Source organism: Oryzias melastigma, linkage group LG2 (genome assembly GCF_002922805.2).
Source record: "Oryzias melastigma strain HK-1 linkage group LG2, ASM292280v2, whole genome shotgun sequence".
Taxonomy (NCBI): domain Eukaryota; kingdom Metazoa; phylum Chordata; class Actinopteri; order Beloniformes; family Adrianichthyidae; genus Oryzias; species Oryzias melastigma.
This window is the reverse complement of record NC_050513.1, coordinates 7,808,514-7,835,946: the sequence shown is the minus strand read 5'-3', so window position 1 is coordinate 7,835,946 and position 27,433 is coordinate 7,808,514. Positions and strand designations below refer to the sequence as shown.

At 39.4% G+C, this 27,433-nt stretch overlaps 1 protein-coding gene across 2 annotated transcripts; it reads right to left on the bottom strand.

The window, feature by feature from the left end:
- Positions 1–4,004: 4,004 nt before the first annotated feature.
- rp1l1a (rp1 like 1a) lies at positions 4,005–27,283 on the bottom strand. 2 transcript variants are annotated; one of them, XM_024294473.2, is made up of 8 exons: positions 26,231–27,283; positions 17,986–18,241; positions 17,419–17,817; positions 17,080–17,344; positions 11,283–15,781; positions 8,869–9,774; positions 7,935–8,795; positions 4,005–6,565 (listed from the first exon to the last, which is right to left on the bottom strand). In XM_024294473.2, exons 2-8 carry the CDS (start codon positions 18,220–18,222, stop codon positions 6,209–6,211), a joined length of 7,524 nt encoding a protein of 2,507 aa, XP_024150241.1. In that variant the 5' UTR covers positions 18,223–18,241; positions 26,231–27,283; the 3' UTR covers positions 4,005–6,208. The 2 variants fall into 2 exon arrangements, with proteins under 2 accessions (XP_024150241.1, XP_024150240.1); XM_024294472.2 differs by lacking the exon at positions 26,231–27,283 and adding an exon at positions 21,512–22,123.
- Between the last annotated feature and the right edge of the window lie 150 nt (positions 27,284–27,433).

Genomic DNA, 27,433 nt, shown 5'->3' with positions numbered 1-27,433 from the left:
ACAGGAGATAGACCTACTGATATGGATTTGAACAGAGCAGAACCCAGTGCAACCTTAAATGAACATTCAGAACCTGTTCATGGCCAGTATGTTCAAGATGGTTGTGCGTGAAAATCCCAGTAGATCAGCAAGAAACACTCTAACCACCCCATCTGGCTCCAACAACCATACCACATTAAAAGTCACTTTAATCACCTTTCTTCCCCATTCTGATGCTCAGTTTGAACTTGTCTTGACCATGTCTACACCCCTATATAGTTGCTGCCATGTGATTGGCTGATTAGAAATATACGTTAACAATGCTAGTTAGTGTACTTTCAGATCATGCCGTTCTCCTAATTTGTGTTGCAATGCCCTAAAGAGACTTATTTAACGGAGATCATGCAACAAATTCTCATCCCCAAGTCGTCACATATTGACGTTTGATTAAAGACCATTCCGAGTCACTTTTTGACGTTTTGGGGGTCCCCAACTCATGGCAGTTCGTAAAATCACCGGGACATGGTACTAGATGCTTTACCAGATGCAGTATCGGACCCCAACTGGTACCAGATGGAGTACTGGTACTGGGTTAAGTGTACTGGTACTGGGTTAGGGTACCAGTGCGCTCCGTGTCTCGGTACTGGACCGTCTCCGGAGGTTGGGGACCAGTGATTTAATAAGAACAGCCAGCACATCAAAAAATATTGGTTTGGGGTAAACCCAAAATGACCATTTTTAACCAAGTGTCAACATGTGATGAGTTGGTAGTGAGAATGTGTAGAATCTTGAAAATGTTTATACAGCTTTAACATGTTATAATGTTAATCCTAAGGTAGTGTTTGCCAGTGCTGATACCTTAATTACTTTGCATTTCCTAAAATATCGGCTCCCTGATCCTTATCTACAACTCGTATGTCCTGGAAAATCTCCCATTCTGTACTTCTCGTTTTAGAGCTGCATCCTCTTCTTGTCATGAACACATTCAGGTGGCCTGGTTAGCGCATTGCGTGGTACCTCTGGCGCCATCAATGTGTGAATGTGTGCGTGCACGGGGGAATGGGCCTTGTGACTATAAAGCGCTTTGGGTCTTGAACAGGGCTATACAAGTCTCTGCCACTAGTACATCCACCATATCATCTAATGCTTGTGCTGTGTGACTCCCACAAGTGACACAACTTCCTTTATGAATTGAGCGTGGCATCGACTTAAACTCATTTAACCTGCTTAATTCTAACACCTTGCCTAAATCTGCAACAGTTATGAAACTGGGACTTTTCATTCCTGATGCTCCAGTGGGAGAGCGCTCTGTGCGAGAGCGTTGTGTGATGTAAGTCAACCTCAATCTCTCCTCGCTCGACACAATCACAGGTACGGGATTAGCGTGACGTGTGTGTGTATCTTGAGAACGCTTGAGCAGCTTTGGAAACACCTTTAGTGCAGAGCTAAATGCAGTCGGTGGGGGGTCAGGGCAGAGTCTCAGGGAAGGTCAAGTGCACCTTGGGTCTCCATCAGAGAGGTTAAGCGCATAACTCGCAATAGTCTTTTGTCAAGAATTGTAACCCTTTTGATTGGAGAGAACCAAAATGAGAGATAAAAAGTGAATTAGGTATTATTTGTTTGTCTAGATCAGGGATAGGCAACTTCAAGCCTCAAGGGCCGTAGCCTCCATAGCCTGCTCTGGTATGCTCTAATTGGCTGGACACACCTGAACCAGGTTACCAGTCATGAGTAGGACTTGAATAACTGGAAATCATCTAGACACAGCGGCTCTCGAGGCCTGGAGTTGCCTATCCCTGGTCTAGATTCTCTACTACAGGGCTAAATTGTTGATGTATCATGTCTGAGACCAAGGGACAAGACCATCCTAGCCCTTGTGCTATCCATCGTTGGGAGTGGGGTCATCTTGACCCCACAAGACAGTGCGCTGAACTTTCTTTTCAATGATTTTTAATTTTCACTGGTGTCCATGCCAGACATGAAATCCTGTCCACCTTTGTCCATCTTTGTGAGGGATGTAAGGGTGGGGTCATCTGGACCCCACAAGATAGCACAAGGGCTAAATGTTAGTGTGTACTGTAGGTCTAAAGTCTTGCTCCACAATTGTGAGTTATATTATTCTATTAATGAACTAAGTGCACCCTCCCATAGACTTGTCTTCAATATCCCCAAAGAGAAAAGGCGTAAATCTTGGATGTAATGGAAAACTGGAGTCTGTTGGTTGTCCTGGTAACCTTTTAAGTCTTATACACACCGGACATGTTCAAGTAAATGGAAAACTGGTATTCTTGAACATACTTTTAGCATTTGGTGTTCACACAGGACGCATACTAGTGCATCTACACACAGTTAGTAGAGGCTTGGTGCAAAAGGTCAAGAGTATCCAAATATCATGAGTTTCAAATAGTTGGTACTTCCGTGACTTGAAAAGGATGCCATCCATATGTCATCCATAAGTCCCTTATTGGTTTCACTGGTTTAACTCTCAACGTTTTGTAATTTGACTTAAAAACTTGAGTAGCTAAATGTAAGAGTTTTAAACGAGGGAACTTGAAACACACATATACATGTGTTTACCTAGACCTTTCAATGAAAGTGGCTACTTGAAGATACGTTTCCAAGCTCAATGTGAACGTAGCATCAGATAAGTGAGTGAGAGTTAATAGCAAAGTTGACATTTAGCGTTGTTGTCCTGTGCTAGAATATGATTGGACGAATTGTACAAAATCTGAGAATCGTTTTTAACATGAACTAAAGTTTAATCCTCTCTTGATTGTAGTCTCGACTGTTTTCCCTTAAAGGTTGCTTGACCTTCATAAAAAAGAAGAAATCCTGTTCTGGTTTTTTTTTTTTATACCAATCTTGCCCAATAAGCATCCATTGAATTTTTCCATACTTTCAGTATTTTTGCGAAATTTGAGACAATACACACACACACACCCACCCCCACACACACATATATATATACGTATATACATATAAAACAAACATTGGTCCAATGATTAGCTTTTAAAAAGAGCAATTCGAGTTATAAACAAAGTTGTTTTTCATAAATCAATAAATGAATCAATCTGTTTAAAAAGTCAAATGTATTAAAATTTGCTGATATTGTGCAAAAAAAAAAATATTTTTCTGTTTTTCTTTTTTTAATAGAGAAGGAAAAGGGAAAATTATAAGTTGAGAGGTAATTTTATGTAGAGCAAGAACAAAAGTAAAATGGAGATGTCCTTCTGTTTTTGGAACAAAACTTTAGAATTGATTGGATAAAGATCTTAGTTAATACTCGTAAAAAACTTAAGTTACCCTTGAATTAAAAAAAACAAGATCAATACTAGTAATATTTAATTTTGCATGAGTATAGACATATATAATAGTTTATGTACACTGTAAAAGGGAAACATTGGTTCAATTAACAAAAGTTCTGTAATTTCTTACATTTAAAATGATTCATCTTCGTCAAATTAAAATTTTGAGTTGATGGTTTACTCGACTTAAAAATGTAATTAAGTTAAAAATGAATATTTTTAAACGTGACAAATTACAGAGCTTTTATTAATTGATCCAATGTTTCACTTTTTATAGTGTACATATATTATACTTATATGTATGAATGTGTATATATAAAATTGGTTCAAAATTTAGATTTTTACGTTCTTTTGGCATTAATGTAAACTTGATGTTACGTTTTTTTTGTGTATATTAAATCTTTTGATGAGCTTTGATTAGCATTCATTTTTGGTAGATGTTGATTATAATTTAAAGGTTGTAAAATGTTATATTCATATAACCAACCATAAAGAACTTCAATATTCAACATTGTATTTCCATATTATCGGCACAGTAACCATAATGGCTGAAAAGGTAAATAACATTGGTATATAACTTTAACTGTAACAATAAACTCCTAATGAAGTTCTACATAACCTCAACACATTGGCCATACCTTAAAACTGGCTTGACTAAACATGAAGTGAGAGTAAATACTATTTTTATACCCCAAAATATAAAAATTGAAGTGAAAAAAGTGAAAATATGTAGCTGTTTATTTATTTATGTATGTGTCATTACAGTTATTTCCAGCAAATGACGATCACAGCTAAACAAACCAACAGCAGCGTAGGCACACACCCCTATCGTCTCTGCAGCCCAAACGCAGACTTTTGGTCACCTTTGCCTCGTCCTGAACGTCCAGAACATTTAAGGAGTACCTCTGCCTCGGAACTCTTATGAGATACAAATAAAAGAAAGAAAATTCCATCACAGGATACCTGGTTTTCATATACGTCTCCAAGAAAATGCTGGGAAACCAAAAATCAGCTCGCGCCCCCATAAGGCATCAATACTTCAAAACTTTGAAACCAAACTCCCAGCATGACGATAAATGCAAGAAAGCAAGTTCCCAAGATTACTTTTAGGTAATCAGATTACAACACGGGGTATCAGAGATTTTCGCAGATCTCTTCGCACGCTACAGATTTAAGCGGAGAGTTAAGTAACAGCTTGGAGATGACCTGTCCTGAGAGTCCAGCCATTACTTCATGAGAGGAAACAACACAAGTCAACTGAGGTAATACATGTATTAATGGCTATTTGACTGGATAGAACTGAGTTCACATAAAACATGTTCTTGATTGTTGGCTGCTTTTTTTTCTTTTTTTTACCCCTTTCAGTCAAATCTCAACACCATTTGAAAATGGAAACATGTTGATTAAGTCACTAAACTTCTAAATTTTGGTGCTTTTCAGACCTTACAAGAACCCAGACCCAATTTTCCGTAAAATTTAAATAAGTTAAAATAAACTGGACCACAGATCATTGATATTTTTCTGTCACACTGTTGTCACCATGGGGTCTTATGGGGTGAGCCACCTTAAAAAAACAACAAAATAAAGGGCTAAACTGAAAACGAGTCGAAAAGCAACCAAATGATCAAAAGCTAATTTTACTTACAAAGAAAATCAGAAAAAACCAGTCTGGTTCTTTTAGTTAAAGAAGATATAAAAGTCACAATGTCCCAGCCATCACTTGTTTCCTTGACTCAGGGGTGCCCAAATCTAGGCCTTGAGGGCCGGTGTCCTACATGTTTTCCAACCAACCCACCATTTATGTTCATTATTGGCCAAACACACCTGATCCAGGTAATCAGCAGCAGATAAGGCAGGATTTTCTGGAAAACCAGGAGAAGGGCGACCCTCAAGGCCTGGATTTGGGGACCCCTATCTTTACCAGTTAATGTTCTGTCAGAAAGCATTGACAGCATATGAGAATTGGACTGAGTTAATGTGATGTCACCCATCTCAAATAGTTTACATTTTTTTTTAGCAATATGGATGCCTCCATTTTGGAGCCAGAGTCAGTAAGCATTGGTCAGAGTCGTTGTTTCTATAGCAACCACTCTAGCCAATCAGCAGTGAGCTTGTTGGAAGTCCACGCCCCGTAATACTTGTCAATGAAACGTTTTGAACAAAAAAAATTAATAATCACGAAAAAAATCGTATTAGCGAGAACACGTTAATAAGAATTATCAGAGAAATTCTGACAAATGTAACGACTGATTAATAGTTATTTATTTCTTAGTAAAAGTCTATGGGATTCTGGCTTTTTGGAGCCAGGGGGTACTTCCTGTTTGGGGGGGGAGGGGTCACTCACTCCAATTCGCACGTACAGTCAATGGTTTCCCTTCTATCTGGAGGAAATTCCTGCTATTCCTTGGAACCAATCGCCTCCTAAAAGACTGGGTTGCCCCTGCCAGTTGCCCAGTGGTGTCCTGCCTGCATGGGGACTCTGCTGGGAGTCGGCTTGGAGCTGCCCCTCTTCAGTCTGGAGGATCTGGTTCCATCCCTGCCAGCTTCCCAATCCGATAGGAATGACCCAATAAAGCCGTCTTTCCCGACCATCTGGCTGTTTTTGCCCTTCCTAAGCTGCTGACCAAAACAATAAGGTCCATCTTTGGGATTGTACCATTTGCTGTCACAATATATTCTTTTTATCTCAACAAAATATTGACTTTAATAAGTATGATTACCCAAAATACGCAAAATAACCATTAAAAATATAATTGGTTAAATATGATAAAGCGGTTCTTCAAGTTCCAGGTTTCTACAGTCCTGGGATGTATCCGATGTATCCGTGACATTCCAGATCTGGAAGGATAAAGTGCTTCAAGTGTTCAGGTGAGTCTTAAATCCAAAGTATTTTTTTCCTGATGTGTTTTCCAGTGTTGGGGAATTTAGGAGTCGTCTTTGGCTGGTGGCCGACTCCTCTTGTTGCCAGCGGGAACTTCGTCTTGGTTGGACGGGGAATCCGCGTCGACCTCCTCCATGGAGCCGGGCTGGGACTCCACAGAGGTTTTGGTCATTTGGTGCAGAAGAGCTTCATCCTTCTTTTTGCTTCCGCAAACCTCCTCCTCGCTCTCTTCCTCGGGCTTGAACTCCTCCACGAGGTCCTCGCTAGCATCTTCCTCCCCGTCTTCGTCACGTCCGGATTCCTCGGCGCCGGTGTCGCTCTGCTGCTTACTGTCATCTGAGTCTTCGGCGTCGGCCTCCTCGCCCTCGGTCACACAGGCGGCTGGATTCACACTCGGCTTCTTTAAGAAAAAAAAGGGTTACAGATGAGTTTCAATCCTGTTCATAAAGCAGCCCGTTGGAAGAACTTCACTGCTGCCAAACAAACAGGTTTGTTCAGACGGCCTAATTGGATAGTAAGATTATCTTTTCCCACAGGCTTAACCTTAAGTCTCCAGGCTGCAGTAGGTCAGATTCCTCTTTAGCCGACTTTATCCCTCCGTTTTGTCAATACTAAGAGACACACGGTGCTGTTCTAGGACAAAAACCCAGAATTTTATTGCTAGATCTGGAACGTTTCGACCCCAAAAACACAGGTAAACTGTATTTTTGACAGCAAAAAAAATTTGTTTGTACTTTTTTGGGAGTTACAGAAACCTGACAGCCTCCTCTATCAATTTTATGTATTTATTGTAAGTTTTGCTTCTCAAAACTTAATTACTTGTTTTATTTTTCGCTCCTTGAGCATTATCCTGATTTAAAGGAAGTGGGTTTCCTTTCTCGTTCCTTCAAAATAAAATGACCTTAAGGGTAAATCTGCATTTTGTACATAAATTGGTTCATGTGCTTCACATTTTTATCACATTTTTCTATTTTAAGGTCAGATATAAAATATTTAAGATATTAAAACTGTGAGATACTGCAAGTTTATTTCTGTAAAAATCGAGCCACAAACCAATAGAAAGTGTTGCAGTTCCACTAACAACCACTAAAGACAGATGGCAGTAGTGAGCAATTTTCCATTAACTTCAATGTTAAAAAGTCAAATTTTACCCCGAAAATACACCTTTAAGCAGTCTGTTTTTAAAAAGTTTATCACTTTTAAAAAAAAAAATCTCAATTTATTGTCCATTTATTTTAACCTCTACAGGGTTTTTAATTGGCAGGTTTGTGGATTAATTGGTCGACCCAGTAAAAGTTACTTCCGACCAATTTTGGAACTGTGTTGAAGTGGGCGGAGCAAACCCAGATTAACCGACTCGTTCCACTTTAGGCTTTAATCTATCAGTCAATCAAACCATAAAGAGGTGGAGCATGTTATAGAGCCGCCCATTTGCAAAAATGGTAAAATTATTAGAAAAAAATATTACTTTATTTTGAAAATTGAGTTGTTTCTGCTTTTTTTCCTTAAGAAAACTTGTGTTTATGTGAAGAGATTCCAACAAGAAAATGGTAGAACTTTAATTTGTAAAAATATTTTTCTCACAGCAGAGAAAAATGCTGCTTTTGCATGACATTTTTAGAAGAAAATGTATCGATTGATCTGTTAAATTCACATGTTGTCAAAATAAAGATCAGGTTTTAATAGAATTGTTTTTAAACTCATGTATTTATAAAGTTTTATAAATACATTTATTTGAGTTAAGTTTGTCAAATATTGTTGATCTTTACCTTCACAGAAGCTTTCTCCTCCTCTGAGACCTCTTCTTCTTCTTGCTCTTCACCAACTCCTCCCTCTTCGGGTGACTCCGCCTCCCCTGTGCCATCATCCCCATCATCTTCGTCCTCTGCTTCTGCGGAGGTGCTGACGTTTCCCTCCTTCTCCACAAGAGTGGATTCTTCATTTTCTGCATTTTTGTCCCCTACAGGCTCTTCATCGCAAGAAGTCGCATTTTTGACCGTCTCCTTGTCTTCATCATCGTCTTCTTCTTCTTCGTCTCCAGTTGCTGTATTCGCCTCGTTTTCCCCAGTGTCCCCCTCTCCTGTTTCCTCACCATTATCGGTGCTGGTTTCTTCGGCAGAGCGACACGTGCATTCTCCTGGATCCTCGTCTTCTGCATTTTCCGACGTCTCTTCTTGCTCACTTGTCTCTCCCTCTTGCTGCATCTCTTTTTCGGTTTCGTCCTCATCCTCCTCTTCATCTTCCTCTGGAATAGTCTCCTCTAAAACGACGTTCGCTTTGATATCCTCTTTGGTTTCATCCTCTTCTTCTTCCTCCTCGACTACCTCCAGATTGCCCCCGTCCTGGTCGACTGAAATACTTTCGTCCTCCTTTTCTGCCGGTTGTGGAGCTTTGACCGGTGGCGGTACGGGGGTTTTCTTCAGCTGGAGTATCTTAAGCAGGTCAAACTCCATCATTACGGGCGCATCGGCCGCCAACGGGTTCTTCTTGAAAGGCCGAGTTGCCATTTTTTTGCGGACACAAGCGTCACAGGGGCAGTACTCGTCCTCGCTTCTCTGGTCGCTGAACTCACCGGTCGTCTCTTCGTCGCTGGCAGAGTCGGCAGTCTTCACCGACTGGTTCTTCATCACCTGCAACAAAAACCATTGCTATTAGCACTACAATCGACCCACCAGTGTTATAGTAGGCGTGAAGAGGATTCACCTTCAGCATGCGCCGCCTCTTCTCCGTCATGGTGGACTCTCGTGACAGGTTGGCTAGTTCCGGCGGGCGAGGCGACCTGCCTCCTTTTCCCGCTCGACCTTGGATCTTCTTGACCTCGCGCTTGATGCTGTTCTGGATGCGCCGGCTCACCTCGTCCCTCAGCTCGGAGATCATGGTGTCCAGAATGAGGCTGTCGTCCAAGTCCCAGCGGACTTTGAACTCCGCCATGGCGTCACTGTAGTGGTTTATGAACTGCTTCTCCAGCTTGGTGAGGAGGTTGAGTACCCACACCGGGTCGGGGTCTTGGGACTGTCTTTTGGATAACGGCGGCCGCGGGGCACTTCGGGAATCATCTAGGGTCTCTTTCTCAGTATCAGTTGCCGATTTGGAGCCATCGTTGGTGGAGACCTTGTCTGATGATGACGGGTTTTCGTTGGTTTTCGGGCTGTCTAGACTGTCAGGTACTGGGCTTTGCTCTTCATTCTTTGGCAGTTCGTCTTCATTAGAAGTTTCTTCGGGTTTGTCTTTGGACTCTACATTTTCCTCTTCCTCTTCTACGATCTTCACTGCTGCCTCGTCTTCGTTCTGGGTTGCTGCAGCTTCATCTCCTCCCTGGTTCCCATTGTCCTTTCCTGACCCGCCGGAACCACTGCTCATTCCCACCCCGGATGAGGACCTTGGTGGGGTCACCTGTTCGGGGGGTCCATCCTTGGGATTTTTGTCCCCACTCTCTGTGGGTTCAGTTAGCCAGAGAGACTGGAGGATGGACATGATGTCATCATACTGCTGCTTACGCTCCTTCTGGTTGCTGCAGTTCACAGCGGGCTCGAGGAGCTGAAGTTGGGCCAGACAGTCCAAAAGCCCCCTGGCTGAAGAGCTCAGTCTACGCCCATAAACTGGAGACACCTTCACATGCAACAATACACACATTTGTCAGTTACCAGTTGGTAAAGTTTCAGTGATTCATTTTAAACAGTGATAAAAAGATTTTTAATTTGGGTTTGATGATAGCTACATGTACTGAATGAGTTCTGATAACACACAAACCCAGTAGGAATTTTGCTTAATCTTTAAGCCATATCTTACAATTGTACCTCTAAAGTTTAAACAAGTGAAACACTTTCTAATACTGTACTTATACTTTCCTCCAGAGTGATTAAAAAAACACCTAATAACATAGGATAAATATGCATGACCTATAGAGGATATTGGTAATTAGGCTACTTTTAGCTGGAATTGATCGATGGTTTGCTAATAAACGTTATATTTTCATAAAATTTAAATTGTTTTCACAAGGATTAGGATCAAAAGAAAACACAGTTCACGCAGTTGCCCATTTGAAGGCAGTATTCCGGTTTTGAGCATGAAAACACAATGAAAAAATCTGAGAAGTCCTGTCAGTTTTTTGTGTTTTGACCCTATTTTATCATTCGTATCATATTTGATACAGGCATTTCTGAGACAGGATCAAACTTGCCTTTGAAAGCCATTTGCATGTAACTTGGTCCATGTCTCCTGCCCCGTAGTTCATTATTATTCCTCTAGGGGCAGAAGAAGAGCTTTTTCTGCTAGTTTCAAAATGGCTGCTTCCATGAAATCTTTAGACAGGAAAAAGTTTTGCTAATATTTAAAGCTTTATGGTGACAACAACTCATCTATTGTTATTCATTTTTTAAAATAACTATTTTCTTTATTGATAGAATCCAAAATTTGTTGATAATTCATTATGTATAATACAGGTATACCATGTTATAAATTTGTATATCAAATTTGAGACAATGGGTAAACACTCGTGTTTTTATTTTTGCCTCTTAAACTAACATTGTTGTTAGCAAAAAAATAACAGATCGCCCAATGTATCATAATTGATACTATGTATATAATTAAAAATCATATTGCAAAATTAAAAAAAAATCTTTCAATTCTTTAGTGTACAGGGTTAAGAATGCCAAATTATTTGTTAGAAACTTTATGAAATATTTTAAATATATACCACAAACCAGAACTGTAAGGATCTTTTTTTGCACTTTTATACTATTTTTAATATTTAGCGGCTGGATGACCCAGTGGGCTAAGTGTAGGGCTGGCACACAGGAGCCTTGGGAATCTATCCCCGGGGTGTCCACTCATCCCCATCCAGACTGGGTGACCTAGGCAAGACCCTTAATGCTGCTGCCTAATTGGGCCCCTGTGCCCTTCAATAAACAGGTGTTGTGTCAGCATGGGCATCCGACGTAAAATCTCTGCCAAATCGCTGCTGCGAAAGAGTGGATGCTATTTCGCTGTGGCGACCCCAAAAGGGATAAGCCAAAAGGGGAACATACTGTCTTTAATATGTATGTAAGCGTATGTGCCAGTGATGCAATGCTGATGATAAAAGAAAATGTTGTAATCTCTTAGTTTAAGTGCCTTACCTCAGGTAGACTCCGACATCGACCCAGAGACGAGCCTAGCAGCACTTTCATCACTGCCGCAGAGGACTGCCAGTTTTTGGACAGAGAATCCCTCTTTGAATCACCCGGAGGTGGACCTGTACCCTTCTCCCCCTCTTCTGCTTGACATTTAACTTCTTCTTCTTTGTCTTGTTCTACTTCTACACCATTGTCCCCATCTTCGCCGTCATCCTCAGGACTGACCTCCTCTTTTACTGTCTCTTCTCCAAGTGTGTCTTCCATCTTTTGTACTGTCTGCTCTTCCTCTTCGTCATGTAACTCGCTGCTTAGTGCGAGCATGCTGCTATCAACAGGGATCCTGCTTAGCCAGTCGGTAACAACTTCATTGGGGGAAGCGTTGGGGAGACAGGCAGGAGTAAGTTCCAGCATACCGTCTGGATCCTTTAGATCCCTTCTACTCTGGCACCTCTCGCTTGCCTCACTCCTTGGTCTGCTTCTGCTGGATTCCGATGGTTGCTTGTGTTGACGTGCAGTTGCCATGGTTTCTTTCAAGAGGTCAGCAGCAGACAGAGATTTAGACAGGGTGCTTTCACTGCCTGCATCTACTTTGCTGCCTGGTCTAGAGTTATGTAGAGGACAAGGGCTTGATGATTTCCCATGAAATTCTTTCCTGTGGGATGATGATTTTTTGATGCTACCGTCCTCACTTTTAGTGTTATGACTCTTGATAGTTATCACATCTTCCTCCTCATTTTCTTTACTCTGCTTTGGAGCATCTTTTGACTCCGACTGAGTAGATGGGGCTGTTTCAGGTCTGGGACAACATGAACTTTGAGATTTGACGCTGGACGATTTGGCACTGGCACTTGCAGGAGATTGATTCCGAACTTTAGCACTTCCAGATGTTGGAGTTGAGGTCTTTGTATCCTTTTTGCTTGTGACTGATACAGAATTCACACTTTCTGTCTTAGGAGTTGGATCTGCTGCTTTGACACCACAGCTGCAGCAGGACTTCTTTGACCGGCTGCTTTTTGTCGTGACCTTGCTGCTTGGTCTTTCCACTTCTTGTTCCTCGGCATCATCGCCTTCCCTTGGGACTTCAATAGTTGGAATATCAACTCCCGAGGGATTATAGGAGGAATGACTTTTCCTGCTGTTACCATTAGACTTTTGGGACACTGTGGACCCAGCTCTTCCATCATCTTCGGAGTTTTTGGGGGCACTGACTGTACTTTCTCTACTTTTGACCTTGCAGTCATTGTTGCTGTGAAAGGACGCATTGGACTTGCCACTGTCAGAATCTGCAGTGTCCTGGTCTTCTGGTAGCCCAAGAGAGACTGATCCAGATGAGGTACGACTCAAAGGTTTGGCTGTGCTCCCGGATTCTTTTCTTTGTCTCTTTGGTGAGGTTGAAACGGTGCTGACCAGTTGCTCAGATACCTCCTCACTTAACCCATTGCCCGTTTCCCTGTCTTCCTTTTCTGTCTTTTCTTGCTCTGAGGCTGCTGAACAGCAACATTTGGATCTTCCAGACTTAGTGGAACTCATGGAGTGAACTGACAAGGCACTGGTCCCTCTTGCCTCCCCAGTATCAGGGTTTGGCAGCAACTGTTGTGCCGGGGACCAAGACCTTCTGGAGGATGAAGCTTGATCTTTGGGTGAACGACTTCGTGATGACGTTCTTCTTCTCGGTGAAAGCGTTTGACCATCAGGTGATTTACTTATTGGTGCGCTATTGTCCACGTGTTCTCCTGCGTCTCCTGTTTCAACAACGGAAATCTCGGCAGGTCTTTTATGATTGGACTTGCGCGATAGAGCAGACGAGACACTTGATTTACCTGACGAAGCACTTGGTGGCCTCTCTTTTGAGACGTTCTCCTCAACATCAACTACTTCTGGTGTTTTAATAGTGACAATATTTGGACTTTGGCTTTCTAAATGCTCATCAGTTTCTTTCTCTTTTGGGTTCATCTCGGCAGAGGGAATTTCTGCATCATTGAGATCTGTTGCAATGTGGTTAGACCTCCTGGACTTGGTGGAAGAATGGGATCTCACTGAAGTAGCACTGGGTGATCTGTCCACCTCAGCCTTTGAATGGTGAGTCTTGGCCGAAGACACTGATTTGCATGATGGTGAACTGGCAGCTTGCCTTTCATTTTCAGATTTTTCTGACATCCCACTTTCAGGCCTCTGCTGTGCTTCTGCTTCTAAAGCTTTGCTTTCTTCAACATCCTTTGCTAGGTTTATGGTTGGAGATGAGGCTTTTTCATTGTCAGTACACCTGGATGACTTTGTAGATTTGATGGACAATTTACCAGACATTTGACTTGTTGCCCTTTCTTCTACATTTTCAACCATTTTCGATTGGGTAGGTCCTTCTGAATGTTTGGAAGATCCATGAGAAAGGTTGGACTTGGCAGACAAATTTGACTTTCCTGACATCACACTTGCTGTTCTTTCTTGTACCTCTGCTTCTTCCTTCTCTTCAGATGCATCTTCCATTGGGTCTTCTCCTTTTATATCACTTGAAGATGTGACTTTTGCACAGTGACTACAAGTAGTGCTGCGGGATGCTCTAGACTTAGCAGAGAGATCAGATTTAGAAGACTTCTGTGAAAGGACACTACCAGCCTTTTCAGATTTGGTAGAACCATTTGACTTGACAGAAAGACTACTAGAAGCTCTTTTGTCTGCTTCTTCTTCAGGAGTTTTAGTGTTTGACAGACAGCTGGACTTATGGGACTTGACTGAAGCTCCAGATTTGTTGCTTAAGGAGCTAACCGCCCTTTCTGTGATGTTCTCTCCTTCTGCTTCATCTCTAGGGTGGACCACAGCAGCTTCAGAGGAGCATTTGGAATTGTGGGACTTCCTTGACAGGTTGGATTGAGCTGATAATGCACTCGGACTTCTTTCTTCCTCTTTCTCTGATGCAGCACTAGAGATGTTATTGCAGTCAGACCTGTGAGACCTGTTGCTTTTGGCTGAAGAGGCACTGGGAGCCCTTTCTATGTCATTTGCTTCTGGGTTGGAGGTTTTGGACATTGCACTGGATGCTCTGCCTTCCACAACATTTTTTAAGGTAGAGTCGCACCCTTCCTCCCGATCATGGTCAACATCTTCATTCTCTTTAGCGGGAGATGGTGATACAGGTGGAGAACAGGTTCTGTCAGACAAATCAGACATCTTTGATGCTCTGCTGTTGGAATTAGAGCCAACCCCACGTTTGCAGCCACCACAATGTGGGCAAACGCTGGATTCTGAGGACTTGTGGGAACTTGCCGAAAGTCTTGTGTTACTGGATCGTCCACTACTAGGCCTTTGTACCACTTCGTCTTCCACAGCTGCCACTTCCTCAACCTTTGGAGTTCTAGACTGGCTTCTATTAGAAGTGGAACTTGGTTCTACTTCATCAGTTCCAACTTTTGAAAGTGGAGAAGCTGCTCCACAGTGACAGGAAGAAGCCGCTGATCCTGCCCCACTTCTTCCATTTTCAATATGGCTCCGGGTTTTAGTAGAATTGGCTGAGATGACACTTGTGTTTTCATTCAGTTGAGGAGTTGGGGAAGGAGATGGTTCCTCCCTGTGGCAGCACTGGGAGGCGCTAGGTGGGAGGTCATCGTCCTCGTCATCTTGATCCTCTTTCAGTGACTGAAGAACACGAGAGGAGCTACTAACTGCAGACAATGGACGATTGTCATCCTCTCCTGTTGTAAGATCACCTTCTACAGACTTCCCACTGTGCGGTCGAAGGCTGGTGTCCATGGCGACCAGCTCAGTGCGACTGCAGCACCTGCTGACCTTGCAGACTTCTACCTGAGTGTCTCCATCTGGCGCCAGCTCCACTCTGTGCTCAACTTCCTCGGTCATGCACATCTCCTGCTGGACTAGTTGGCTGTGCTCTGACCCGGAGCCGTCTCTAGGCTTGGAGTGGTGCGCTCGGCAGCGAATCACCCTCCTGGAGCTGCACGAGGAGGAGGAGCTAGAGGAGCGGGTGTGTCTCATTGTAGGGTGGTTGGAGGCATGTGAGGGAGGAACGGGAGCATGTTTGAGGCTGTGAGCCGGGTTTTCCCACAAATCAAATTTTTGGTCCTCTTTGTGGTAGCAACAGGGGCAATGGTTTCCCAAAGCACACTGGAGAGATTGACTGGAGAAGTCCACACCCTCATAAGACCCAGAATCCGGGTCGGAACAGCTTTCCGATTGACCCTGCTGCAGGTAATGTTGTTGGGCTTGGCTAAGAGGGCAGCTTTCGTTGGTCAGTGATGGAGACTTTTTAATTTGTGTGGACCACTGGATGGTTTCATCATTTTGGAGGTGGAATCGCACCCTCATTTCCAGCGAGAGGGTCCCGTCTTTATTGACAAGAACGCGCTTTTCAATGTCATCGTTCATGATGGCTGGTTTTCCCTGGGAGTAGATCCCGTACGACTTCTCAGAGGACATAGAGAAACGAGTGGAGCGATTGGAGGAGTCAGAGCGAGGGTGAATGATGCTTTTCTTGGTTTCCAGACCAAAGTTAACTGAAAAGAAGGAAAAAAATCATGACATAAAATGACTACTTTTAAGCTGCGTTCACACCAAACGTGATTTGTGCGTCAGGGTGTACAGTTCAATGTTAAATCAATGAACACACAATCAGAAGTCCTTTCATTCGGGCGCAAAACTACATTACCCAGAAGTCTTCAGTGCTTTACGTTTTCTCTTACTGGAATTTAAAGTGTAGCGATAGAGGGAGACGATGTATTAAAAAGATTTGTGAGAGTTGAGTGAGACGATGATACGTCATATACAACTTGTCAAACGTGTCTTACAGTGAAGTACATCAGTGATTTCATGAAAAAAACTTCCAAGGTAAATTCAGGAAAGAATCAGCCAAATATCTCTTTGTTCATCAATTGACTCACGCAAGATTTTGTCTGGCCGATGAAATAGCTCACTCCAGAAAATGTTGATGCACTTTTGTTCCAATACATCAACAAATAAACTGAACTTATTAGTCAAAAGTTGGATAAAAATCACTAACATGTTCATTTAAAAGAAACTGTTCAATAAATAAGTAAAATGGATTTATTTAACTATGGTAGACATGATGCGAGCTATGTAAACTCTAAAAAACCTAGAAATGAGGACTCAGCAACTGCTCTAAAACTACAGATAGAATATTATGTGACGTATTACATAAGGATCAAATTAAGAAAAAAATTAAGTATAAGAGCGGGATCTTGAAAGGGAGTGGGAGTCCTATGACCAGGACAGGAGTGAAAATCAACTCCCCTGATAACTTATAGTCCAGAATTCAAATATTTGAACTGTGGTGTTGAATTTACCTTACAACAACCAATCAGGTATCCAGCTTTTGTTCGTGATGTGTTAATCAGCAGGTAGCAGTTCAAAACAAACATGGAGGAGAATCTGAATGTGTTTTTTCCTAAACTTTGTGACATTTTAATTTTATTCCATTAAGACATTAATTAAATGGTAACCAAACAGGGAAGTTGGAGGCTGACTCCGCCCACAGCTGAAATGTGAAAATCCAGTCAGAGGGGTGGGGCTTAGGGGCAGGACTTTTATCATTACTGGAGCACAAGATCATGACGTCTGAAATGATTTGGGACTTAAATGGTTTGACCAACACAAAATTCAACTGTAATACCTCGATTCAACCTGTAGGGGGCAGCACACAGGCGGGTTTTTGACTAGAATTTTGACTAAAATTATGAGTATATCTGTGCAAATGTGGCATGTGAATCACGTTGGGTGTGAACGCAGCATTAGTTCAGAGCATTTTATGTGCCTTTACATTGAATTAAAGACTGACCGTTTTTCTTGCTTTCATTGCCTTCGTCATACTCGCTGGCTCTAGATTGAGCTCCGTGTGGAGGAGACCGTGCTCCTTGGGTGGCAGGAGACCGAGCCCCGTTTCCGGGAGTTCGGGGACCGAGACCTGGAGACTTGCTGGTGAGACCGGGCAGCTTTTCGTCGGATGTTTTCCGGATATAATTGATGAGCATCGGGCTGAAGGCTTCCCGCCCGACACACACCAACACACCGGGGCAAGTCATCAGGCTTTGCACGCTGTCGATCTGCAAACAAACATACAGAGTCAGCGTTTTTACCCAAACGGAGGCCTGCGTGTTGAAATAGAAGCGGCGGTTACCCTGCGCCCCTCTGCTGTGTACAGCTTGCGAACATGAAACGCCATCACCTCGGACACCTCATCTAAAAAGGCTTTTAGACTTCTGGTCGACCTCCGATTTAGCACAATGCTCCTCCTCATCCCGGGCTCGCTGTTCTTCACCAACAGGATCCGTCGCGGCCGGTATGGTAGGCGCACGTGACCGGGCGGAGTGGCGGGTAAGGCTTCGGGCCGCTGGGGCCGCCGGCCGTAATGATGCCAAGAGCCCTGGTGTTTGCCGGCCAGCTCCATGTTGATTGGCTTAGCGTAGCGCCGGTCGGAGCAGAGGTAGCAGCCGCCGTCCTGGAGCTGCTCCAGGTGTTTGATGGTGTGGGTCCCTCTGGGGGTGGTCACAGTCCGCACTCCAAAGGGGAGGGGCACCTGAGCACGAAACGAAGAAGCACGACCATTAAAAGGATCCCCAGAAAAGGAAACTTTGGCATTCTTTAGGAACACGCAGAGCTAATCCTCACAAAGAGGATGAGTTAAAAGTGCAGCACATGCACCCATGGGAGGCGTCTTCAAAGCAGAGCTCCGCTCCCCACTGACCTTTTGGGAAAGGTCGTCCAGCAGGGCGTCAAAACATTTGAAGCTGCGCTTGTGGATGGCCATCCTGACGCCCCCGAACTGACTGTCCCCACTTTTGTAGAAGGTGATCCGTTTGGCCGGCGGGGCGGTGATCACATGGGAGTGGTGGGGATTGGTGGTAGCGGGCGGTGCAGGGTAGGGCGGCGCATGTTTAGGTGGATGCTTGGACTCCAACAAGACAGTTTGGACCGAATGCATAATCTGATCTCACAGGTATCTATGAGGCAGAGACAAAACACACAGATGATTGAAGGAAAACATCTCGGATGCTTCTCCTGTTCTTTATCACTCCCACAAAGTCTCAGGTCTTAATCAGGATGTGGAACTTCGGATTCAGGACTTCCACTTAGAATAGAACAGGGTTTATTGTCTATGTCACATGTTACATCGATAACAAAATTCCAGAAAGGGTCTTTAAAATAGCGTGTTCAGAAAAAGTCACACTTAATAACAAAATGTGCCATTAAGACAGAAGAAAAATTAAAATAGAAAAAAAAAATCACATAGTCCACTTTTTGCACACATTTTTTTTGCACAAAATATTCAATTTATTTCACAAAATATTCCACTGACTGCACACAATTTCCCACTCATAGCACAAAATATCCCACTTATTGCACAAAAAGTCCAGTTTTTGCATAAAAAGTCCACTTATTGCTTAAAATATCCCATTCATAGCACAAAATATTTCACTTATTGCACAATATATCCCGTTTATTGCACACAAAGCAACCTATTTTACCAAATATCCCACTCATTGCAAAAAATACCCCAATTATTGCATAATATCTCCAACCTATTGTACAAAAGCCTACCTATTTCACAAAATGTTCCCCTTATTGCACAAAATGTTCCAATTTTCACCTAAAATATTCCACTTATTGCACACAAAGTCAATTTATTGCACAGAAAAGTCAAATTATTGCACAAAATATTCCACTCATAGCACAAAATATCCCATTTATTACTCAAAATATCCCACATATTGCACAAAATATTACACTTAATTCACAAAATATTCTACTTATTCCAAAAATAATTTGACTTATTGCACAAAATATACCACCTATTGTACAGCAAGTTTGTTTCAGCAACCATTTCTGGTGTTCATTATGTTTTGTTGAGTGTGTTGACGGTTTGAGGGATTGAAACTTTTTTTTTAACAGTTTCTGTCACTACCTGACACATATTGTGCCACGTGACGTGTTTGGCTCAAACAGGAAAAGGTAACATTGAACTCTGTAAAGACCAATACAGTCGAGGAATTGACAAAATCGACAGAAATGTGTTTTTTTATGTTTTGCATGTTTAATGCTTTTTTTATGTTTTTATAAATATGATCTGTTGGGTGATTTGTTGTTTTTGCTCACAACAATATTAGTTTAGGATGCAAAAATATTGACAAATTTGTTTTTAAAAAAGCACCTTATTCTCCCATTGTCTCAAAATTGATCCTCACATTCTGAACAGGCTGTAACTTAAATAATAAATAATAATAAATAATTTACCATCAACAAATTTTTCATTATTTCAATACAGCCAGTAGTCACGTAAAAATAATCAAGAATAAAAGATGAGTTATTCTTACCAAAAAGTTTAGAAAATTATGGGGGCAGCCATTTTGAAATGAGCAGGAAAAGACCTTCTACTGCCCCTAGTGGAACTATGGTGAACTACAGGCCAGAAAACATGGAAAAGGTTATAATCAATAGTTCTTTAAGTAAAATTTTTATCATGTTAACGAGATAGGAGTCTCAGAAATGCTTGTATTAAATATGATACAAAAATTATGGGTTGAAATAGCATTTTCTTTTTAAACTATAAAAATGAAATGTTTGACAATGTAAAAAAACATCTCACAGAGTTGTTTTGTCTAGTTTTTAGTTTAAATATATTTTACAAAAACTAATTTAGAACTGAATTTTTAGTAAAAATAAATTACCAACTTGTTTAAAGGCAATAAATCTTGAATATTTTGTTAGGTCATTTGATCATAAAATCATTTTATTTAATATAAAAAAAATCTATTGAAACATTTTTTTTAATTATTTTACATATTTTTTTAAGCAGACGTTTTTTGTAAAGATTGATAATATAAATTCATAACTTACATATAATTTTAAAGACAAGTTTTAAGACATTTAAAGACAAGAACATTAAGATAAAGTAAGATATATTCTGGTTTAAATATATATAAACTTTAAAAATTATATATATTTTTATTAACAGAGCAATATGCCTAAATTTGAGTTTTTTGATACCTTACATAATATTTTTTAATAATTTTTAAAATATTTTGAGCAAAAAGCTGTTTGAAGACATAATATTTCTAATGAACAGAGCATAAATGAGTTTATAGAGCTAATTTCAAGATTTATTTCCTCTTAAAATGACAGAACATCACAATGTATTTTGCAAAATCCTTCTACTAGTTTTATCTACCGAAAAAAACATATTATATTTCTGAACTTTAAAGGTGCAACTTATGCGCATCTTTATATTATTTAACCACAGGAACCTAAAGAAAAGATTTCTGGACCACAAAATATTTTCTAATGTTTGGCTTTTTTGGAAAAAACTATTATGGGATGTGAAAAATCCAAAAGCAGATGAATCTGAAAGCTATGTTAAGTTAAAATAACCGGCGCACGTCTACAAATCCTATAAAAAAAGACCCAAAAAGTGTCCTGATGCGTCGTAAACCAGCTCGTGTAACACCGTCTGTAATAAACAGTTTATTTTAGAGGAAACTTGAAGTTTTGTAGCATTTTTTAACTTCCCTGAATCGAAAAGTCAAAGAAAAAATAGAAGCTTTGATTGATCGCTTAAACGTCGTCCAAGCTAAACCTGCAACGTTTCAGGTTCAAAGGTGAACAGTATCAGCAGGCTTAGCAAGCTTTTAAGTCCTTAAGGCTAAAAGACGACCTGAACACAGACCCAACGTGACTCCAGACTTTACCTCCACCTCTAGGCAAGTTTTATTAAAATCCATGTAAAAACTAAAGGGATTCACTTCAATCTTTACTTTAGTTTGACTAATTTGTGTAAAAAATGGCAACTTAGGTTAAGGTTTTGACAAATTTAAAGTAAAAATGCAGCTTTTAAACATTGAAAAACATGAAAATCTGTAAATGTTTAGTAGTTTTTCTGTTTTCTTTACTGAATATCAAATATTAAGACATCTATTTTGAAGATTTTGCTTGATAAATGATGCAAAAACAAACATATTGAAGGAAATGGGGCAACATTTTAGAACAGTTTCTCAATAATTTTATTTTCCTAAATAGAGACAAACAATGATACTTTTTTAAAGTTAATTTTTATGTTTAAGAGAGGTAATTATTGATATATATCTCTATCTCGTTGTCACTTTTATAGAATTTCCTTTTGGTTTGAGCGTAAAAAAGCTAAAAACTCCCTAGAAACCCACATTTAGGACTAATTCCAAACTATTTTTTGACTATTTTAAATCAGTTTTGGCTCTCACCTTTTCAGGACACATGATCCAAAGAGATGTGGAGGCTCTGATGGGGAAAGCGGGTTTGGGTTCTTAGACCAGCAGCAGGAGGCGGTCGGGTGATGTGCCGAGCGAGGACCGTGGGGGAAAATGGCAGTCGGTGATCAGGGAAGCGGAGGAGGGGCGGGGAGGAGAAATGAGGAGAGGGGGAGGGGCCAAGCTAATGATAGAAAGAAAAGCCGTCTTAACAGACCCTGTGTGATATTAGCCGGCTCCACTTCGAAGCGGGAGGTCGGAATCACTAAAACCTCTGACCCAAACTGTATAAACTTTGAGAGGACAGTTAGGAAGAAAACTTTTTCATTTTTGTGTTGTTTCTTGAAGAGGTTTCGAACCGGCAGCACTGCCGGGCTCCAGAGAAGAAGATTAAACACAAAAATCCTGACAGTACCAACTGATCGTTTCAGTACAATATTTGACAAAATTGTATCTTCTTCCTGCTTAATTTATGTCAAATTTGTCCCACTCCGATTATCTTACGATATGTTAGTTTTTAGCCAAAATCAAAAAAAATGCACAATTTTCTAAGACATAGTTTCTGTAGAGCGGCAGGAATTCATTGGAAAACATCCTTCGGAGCAACCCCACCCCTCTTTGCCCTCCCTCTTGCTGAGAGCTCTCTGTTTACACCAGGGGTGTCAATCTTATTTTGGCTCTAAATATCGATATTGTGATATATATCGCGATATTTAGTCCTGTGATTAATTCTCGACGGGTTTTCACTATGGAGCTAAATTGTGGTCAATATTATCTGAAACCCAAATAAAAGAACTCTAAAAAAATATTGGTGTTTGGCCAAAAGAAATTTTTAAATGTCTGAAACTTTTATTTTCAGCTTCAAATGTTCTGTTTTCAAGGTTTCAAAACTCAATATTTCAAAACTTTGTTTTCAGTTTCAAATCTATATTTTTTTCTCTTTCAACTCTGTTTTTTGTTTGTTTCTTAAATTTCATCACTGAGACGGAAGCTACCACCCTCATCGCTTCTGATTGGTTCTTCATGTTAACTCCGTCCCAATGCGAAAAAAATGGGGCAAAAATTTTTGAAGCTGAAATTTTCAGATTTGAAACTGAAAAAAAAAAGTTGAAAGTGAAAAAAAAATATTTGAAATTGAGATTTTAATTTTTTAAAACCTAAAATCGGAACATTTGAAGCTGAAAATAATTACACTTATTTTAGAATAGCAAAAAGTTTTGGACATTTAAAAATTTTTTGGGCCAAACACCAATATATTTTTTGAATAGCTTTATTTTGGGATTTAAATAATATTGGCTCCAATTTAGCTCCATAGTTTTTACCCAAAATAAAAAGTAATTGTTTTCTACAGAGCGGCAGAAGTTCATTAGAAACTTGCCTCGAAGAAACCCCGCGCCTCTTCCCCTCCCTCTTGTTGAGGAATCTTTGTTCACACATTTGTCTCATTAAATTTCTAAAGGTGTGCCAAAATATCAATATTCCGACATATCACAATATTTAGCGATTGATTCTTGATGGGTTATCAACAAGTATTGATCTTTTATTTTCATATGAAGAGGCTGTATAACGTTATATTCATCATCCTTTGGTGAGACGTTCCCTTGGAGGTACATAGATAGATAGACTGGCTTTTTAAGAATTATCGCAGTATCACGATATCGTGAGAGATTTATCGTATCGGACCAGTAACATAATTGTAACTTTATCTGTAGCTTTTTTTTGTTTTTTCTCAGTTGTAAAAAATGCCTCAAACAACCTAGTAGTCTAATTATTTATTATTAGGTTACATTGTTTATTATGTTTATTTCCTGATCTCTTGCTATGCTGGTCTTGTGTTTCATTTGTTCCCCCTAGTGGAGGAATAGTGCATTGCAGACATTTCTTCAAATAACCATACCTCGCCACAAGAATGGGCTAGAAACTTCCTTTTTTTTTTAATGACTGGGCCAGATTAAACCATCTGGTGGGCCGGATACGGCCCGCGGGCCATATGCTTGAAACCCCTGGTTTACATTTTCTCCCGCTAGCTTACAACCCCTCACAATCTACCAACCTAACATTACCGCTGCAACAAAAATAGTGAGCAGTATTGGAGATTCTAAATGAAATGTCACAAATATATATGTTTTATAAACTGCATTTGTTTCGTCTGTTCCTAATTCATTTGGATGAAGAAATACTCAGAAATATAACTTTAAGTTTAATTTTCTTAATATATTAGATGTGAAAAACACACAAAACAGGATTTTCATTAGAAATCTAAATATTGCCAATAAACAGCAGCCGGGGAGCTGTTCTCTAGAGTGTTGCTAGGCTTAAGCGCATTAGTCACCTACATAACTGATGACCGATTTAAGGCCTTACATTAGGACAACCTACAGAGAGGATGGAAATCTAGAAAAACTCTTTGACTCATTCATTTTTCATGTCATGAGTGCTTTTTTTAATTCCCTTAAGAGGATTAAAAAAATGTATTTTATTTTGAAAAATGACAGCGATCAAATTGAAACTGATGATAAAATATAATTTAAAGCGCTGTTGGATCTACTGTTTTCATAAAGAATTCAAAAAAAATCAAAAGCTCAAACTTCTCCACAAACATTTGTAGTTCTTTTTTTATTTTACTGTTGCATCTGTGTTTTAAAAACACAACAGTGTACTAAACTCTTAAAATTTAGGAAAATATTGCAACAAAGTTTTTTTATTTGATAAAGTTACTTAAATAGGCAATTTTCCTATTTTTAAACACTTAACTGTTAACTCACTCAAAAAAAAAACTTTTGTAAGCTGTTTAGTTACAAAATAAAAGCCTCTTTTTTTGTTTAAGCACAATTTTTCCTCTACCTAGAAAGTTACTCTTAAAAAACAACATTTTTAATTAACAAGTTTATTTTGTGTTTTATTTTAGGAATTTTTAAATTAAATCAGTAAAAGGAAAAATCTTAATTTCCTTCACGTGTTTTGTATCCATCCAACAAGCTTAAAATTGCTTTTAGTTGAAAATATATAATAGCTTCCTTATATATTAGTTTATATTTGTAGCTAAATGGGACATTTTCTGCTTAATTTCTGTGGAGCTAAATTGGGGCCAATATTATTTGAAACCCAATATTGGTGTTTGGACAGAAAAAATGTAAAATGTCTGAAAATGTTTTGCTATTCTGAAATAAATTAAATTATTTTCAGCTTTAAATGTTGTTTTTTCAGGTTTCAAAACTAATAATTTAAAAACTTTTTTTTGTTTCAAGTCTTATTTTTCCACTTCCAATATTTTTTTTTTTTTTTGGATTTTGTTTCGAAATTTGAAAATTTCCGGGACTTAAATTACCACCCTTATTAATTTTGACTGGTCCTTTGTGTTAGCCCCGCCCCTACGGGGCCAAAAGTTTTAAAGCTGAAATTTTTAGGTTCAAAACCGAAAAAAAAGAAAAGAGTTGAAGTTAAATTTTTAAACCTAAAATACAGAACCTATGAAGCTAAAAATAATTAAGTTTATTTTAGAAGAGCAAAAAATTTTGGACATTTAAAATCTTTTTGGCCAAAACCAATATATTTTTAAGTTGTTTTATTTGGGTTTCAAATAATATTGGCCCCAATTTAGCTCCATAAAGTATTATTATTAATTTTTGATGAGATGTTCTTGAGTTTTTTAACTGTAAAGTTGATTTTTTGTGTGTTTTTGCCTGCTTAGAAATCCCTTAATATTTCTCTGAAACTGTCACTACCTTTTGTTTAAATAAAAAACATCTATAAAATGCATCATAACAAATTGTAAAAGTAAATAAATATAAAAATTAATAGGAAAAATACAGATTTTCCTCAAAGACTCACTCTGATTATCTTATCTATTGTAAAGTATTTCCAGTGATCTTTTAATTTGAAAAAAATCAATAAACCTGTCATTTTCTAGGACATAGTTTCTGCAGAGCGGCAGGAGTTAATTAGAAATTTGCCCCATGGTCGTCATTTTTTTTACATCTCATAGAAAAACACCACAAGAACACAGTCTTCATCAGAGTGGTTCTTTAAGTTGGGCTCTGTAAGGAAGAAAAAGGATTTTCAGAATAAAGCATCTTCCTCACACGTCCTTGAAGGACGTTATTTTGTGAAATAATTGCATAACTCAGAATGATGTCATTTCTTCATGTCATCAATCTGTTTCTGCCTCACAGCTTTAATGAGAGACAGAGGAGGAGCAGGTGTGGCCCGGGAGGCGCGGGGTAGACAGGAGGTCAGGGTTGAGTAGCTCTGGCGCTGACAGGAGCGAGGCAGCCTGTCCCGTGTATCCCCCATGGACGAACCCAGGAGTGATGCTGCTCAAGAGCACCCAGGCAGACAATCCGCTACCTTGGAAACCTATTGGCACACGCTCTTTTATTTATTTATTTTGACAAATGAATGCAAATTGAAGAGGTGTCGCAGCATCATCGGTTCAGTGGGACAACAGGATGAAAAGCAGATGACAGATAAGACGCTGTGTGGCCTAGATCTGCAGGTTCACTCACTTCTCCTGCTGTCACTCATCCCATAAGCAGGTGACTCACCTCCATACTGGGAAATATATTGATGGGCTCCAATATACTGATTAATAATCTAAAATTGTCTAAAAAGTCTCCTTAATCAATATTTTTGTTGGTTTAAATTAGCAGCTTTTGTATAAAACAAACAGGTTAAATAAAAAAAAGAACAATAAAAATGAAGACTTTATCTCACCAGAACCGATGCATGACGGGAAAAATGCAGATGAACAGACGGGTTTAATCCTGAACAGAAAAAAGATTTTTACGCTGAGAATAAAAAAAGTCTGAATGTGCCGACAGCGGCGGTCTACAACCGCGTGGACCGCTCCTGAGAGCACTCACAGGCTCTCCACGACGGTCCTCGCGCGCATGCTCACAATTCACCACTACTAACCGGAAGTTTGACGGTTTAAACTTTCACAATAAGGTCCTTCACAAACTTTCACTTTGATTTAAACAAAAAAATGAAAACAGATTTAAAATAAAATTAAAAAAATTCTAAAATTACCATTTTGAAAATAAGTAATATTTAGTAAGAAATTAAAAAGTTAAACAAAATACAGACGTTTTTATACAACCTGTTGAGAAATACTATCAATAATATTATGAAATACTTTGTACCTTGTACTGGTCAGCTTATAAGAGTTAAAATAATAAACAAACATTAAAAAATCTTGTTCTTAAAATATATATATTTTTACACTTAATTTAATTAATCTATGGTATACCAGTCCTTATACAAATGAAAAATTTGGCATACGTGCTTAAGAATTTTTATTTTGGAGTACCCCAATAATTTATTTATTTGTGTCATTACTTCATTCCTATCACACAAAGCAAAAAAATATATTTTTTAAATAGACACAGGTTTGGTAGTGTGATGAAACAATACTTAAAAAACAAATAAAATAAATAAATAGGAGTGCAACAGTCAAAAAGTTCATTTTAATTTGAAAAAAAAAGTTTTAAAAAAATCAATTCTCTTTATTATTATCGCCCTGTTCAACTATTCTTTAACCTACTTTTGTTTTTAATACATAAACTGTAAACACCCTACAATAAGTGGTGGTAGATTTAACCGTAAAAGTTCATAGCTGGTAGATAAATAAATAAAATCAAATAATACTTTTATCACCCTTATATTTACATCCTGGTATTTTCTCCCATTTTTTCTAATTTAATAAACAAAGATAATACAGATTTATACAGTGGGGCTTTTAATTTGAAAATATTTCAAAGGAAGTAACATTTAAATTTGACCAACTTTACAAAAGGTGTCGCAGTTTCTTGGAGAGCGGAGAAATAGTAATAATAGAGTGGTGGGGCTGTAGTTAAAGAGGATTATAGCTGCCTGAGCCATCTGTGGCCTTGGACTAATAAACATTAGTGTATGGAT

Coding starts and splice junctions, on each gene's coding strand:
- rp1l1a (XM_024294473.2), bottom strand. CDS start 18,222: ATGCATTCGGTCCAAACTGTCTTGTTGGAGTCCAAGCATCCACCTAAA. Junction 17,345..17,418: donor ACACAGCAGAGGGGCGCAGG/GTAACCGCCGCT, acceptor GTTTGTTTGCAG/ATCGACAGCGTGCAAAGCCT. Junction 8,796..8,868: donor AGAGGCGGCGCATGCTGAAG/GTGAATCCTCTT, acceptor TTTTTGTTGCAG/GTGATGAAGAACCAGTCGGT.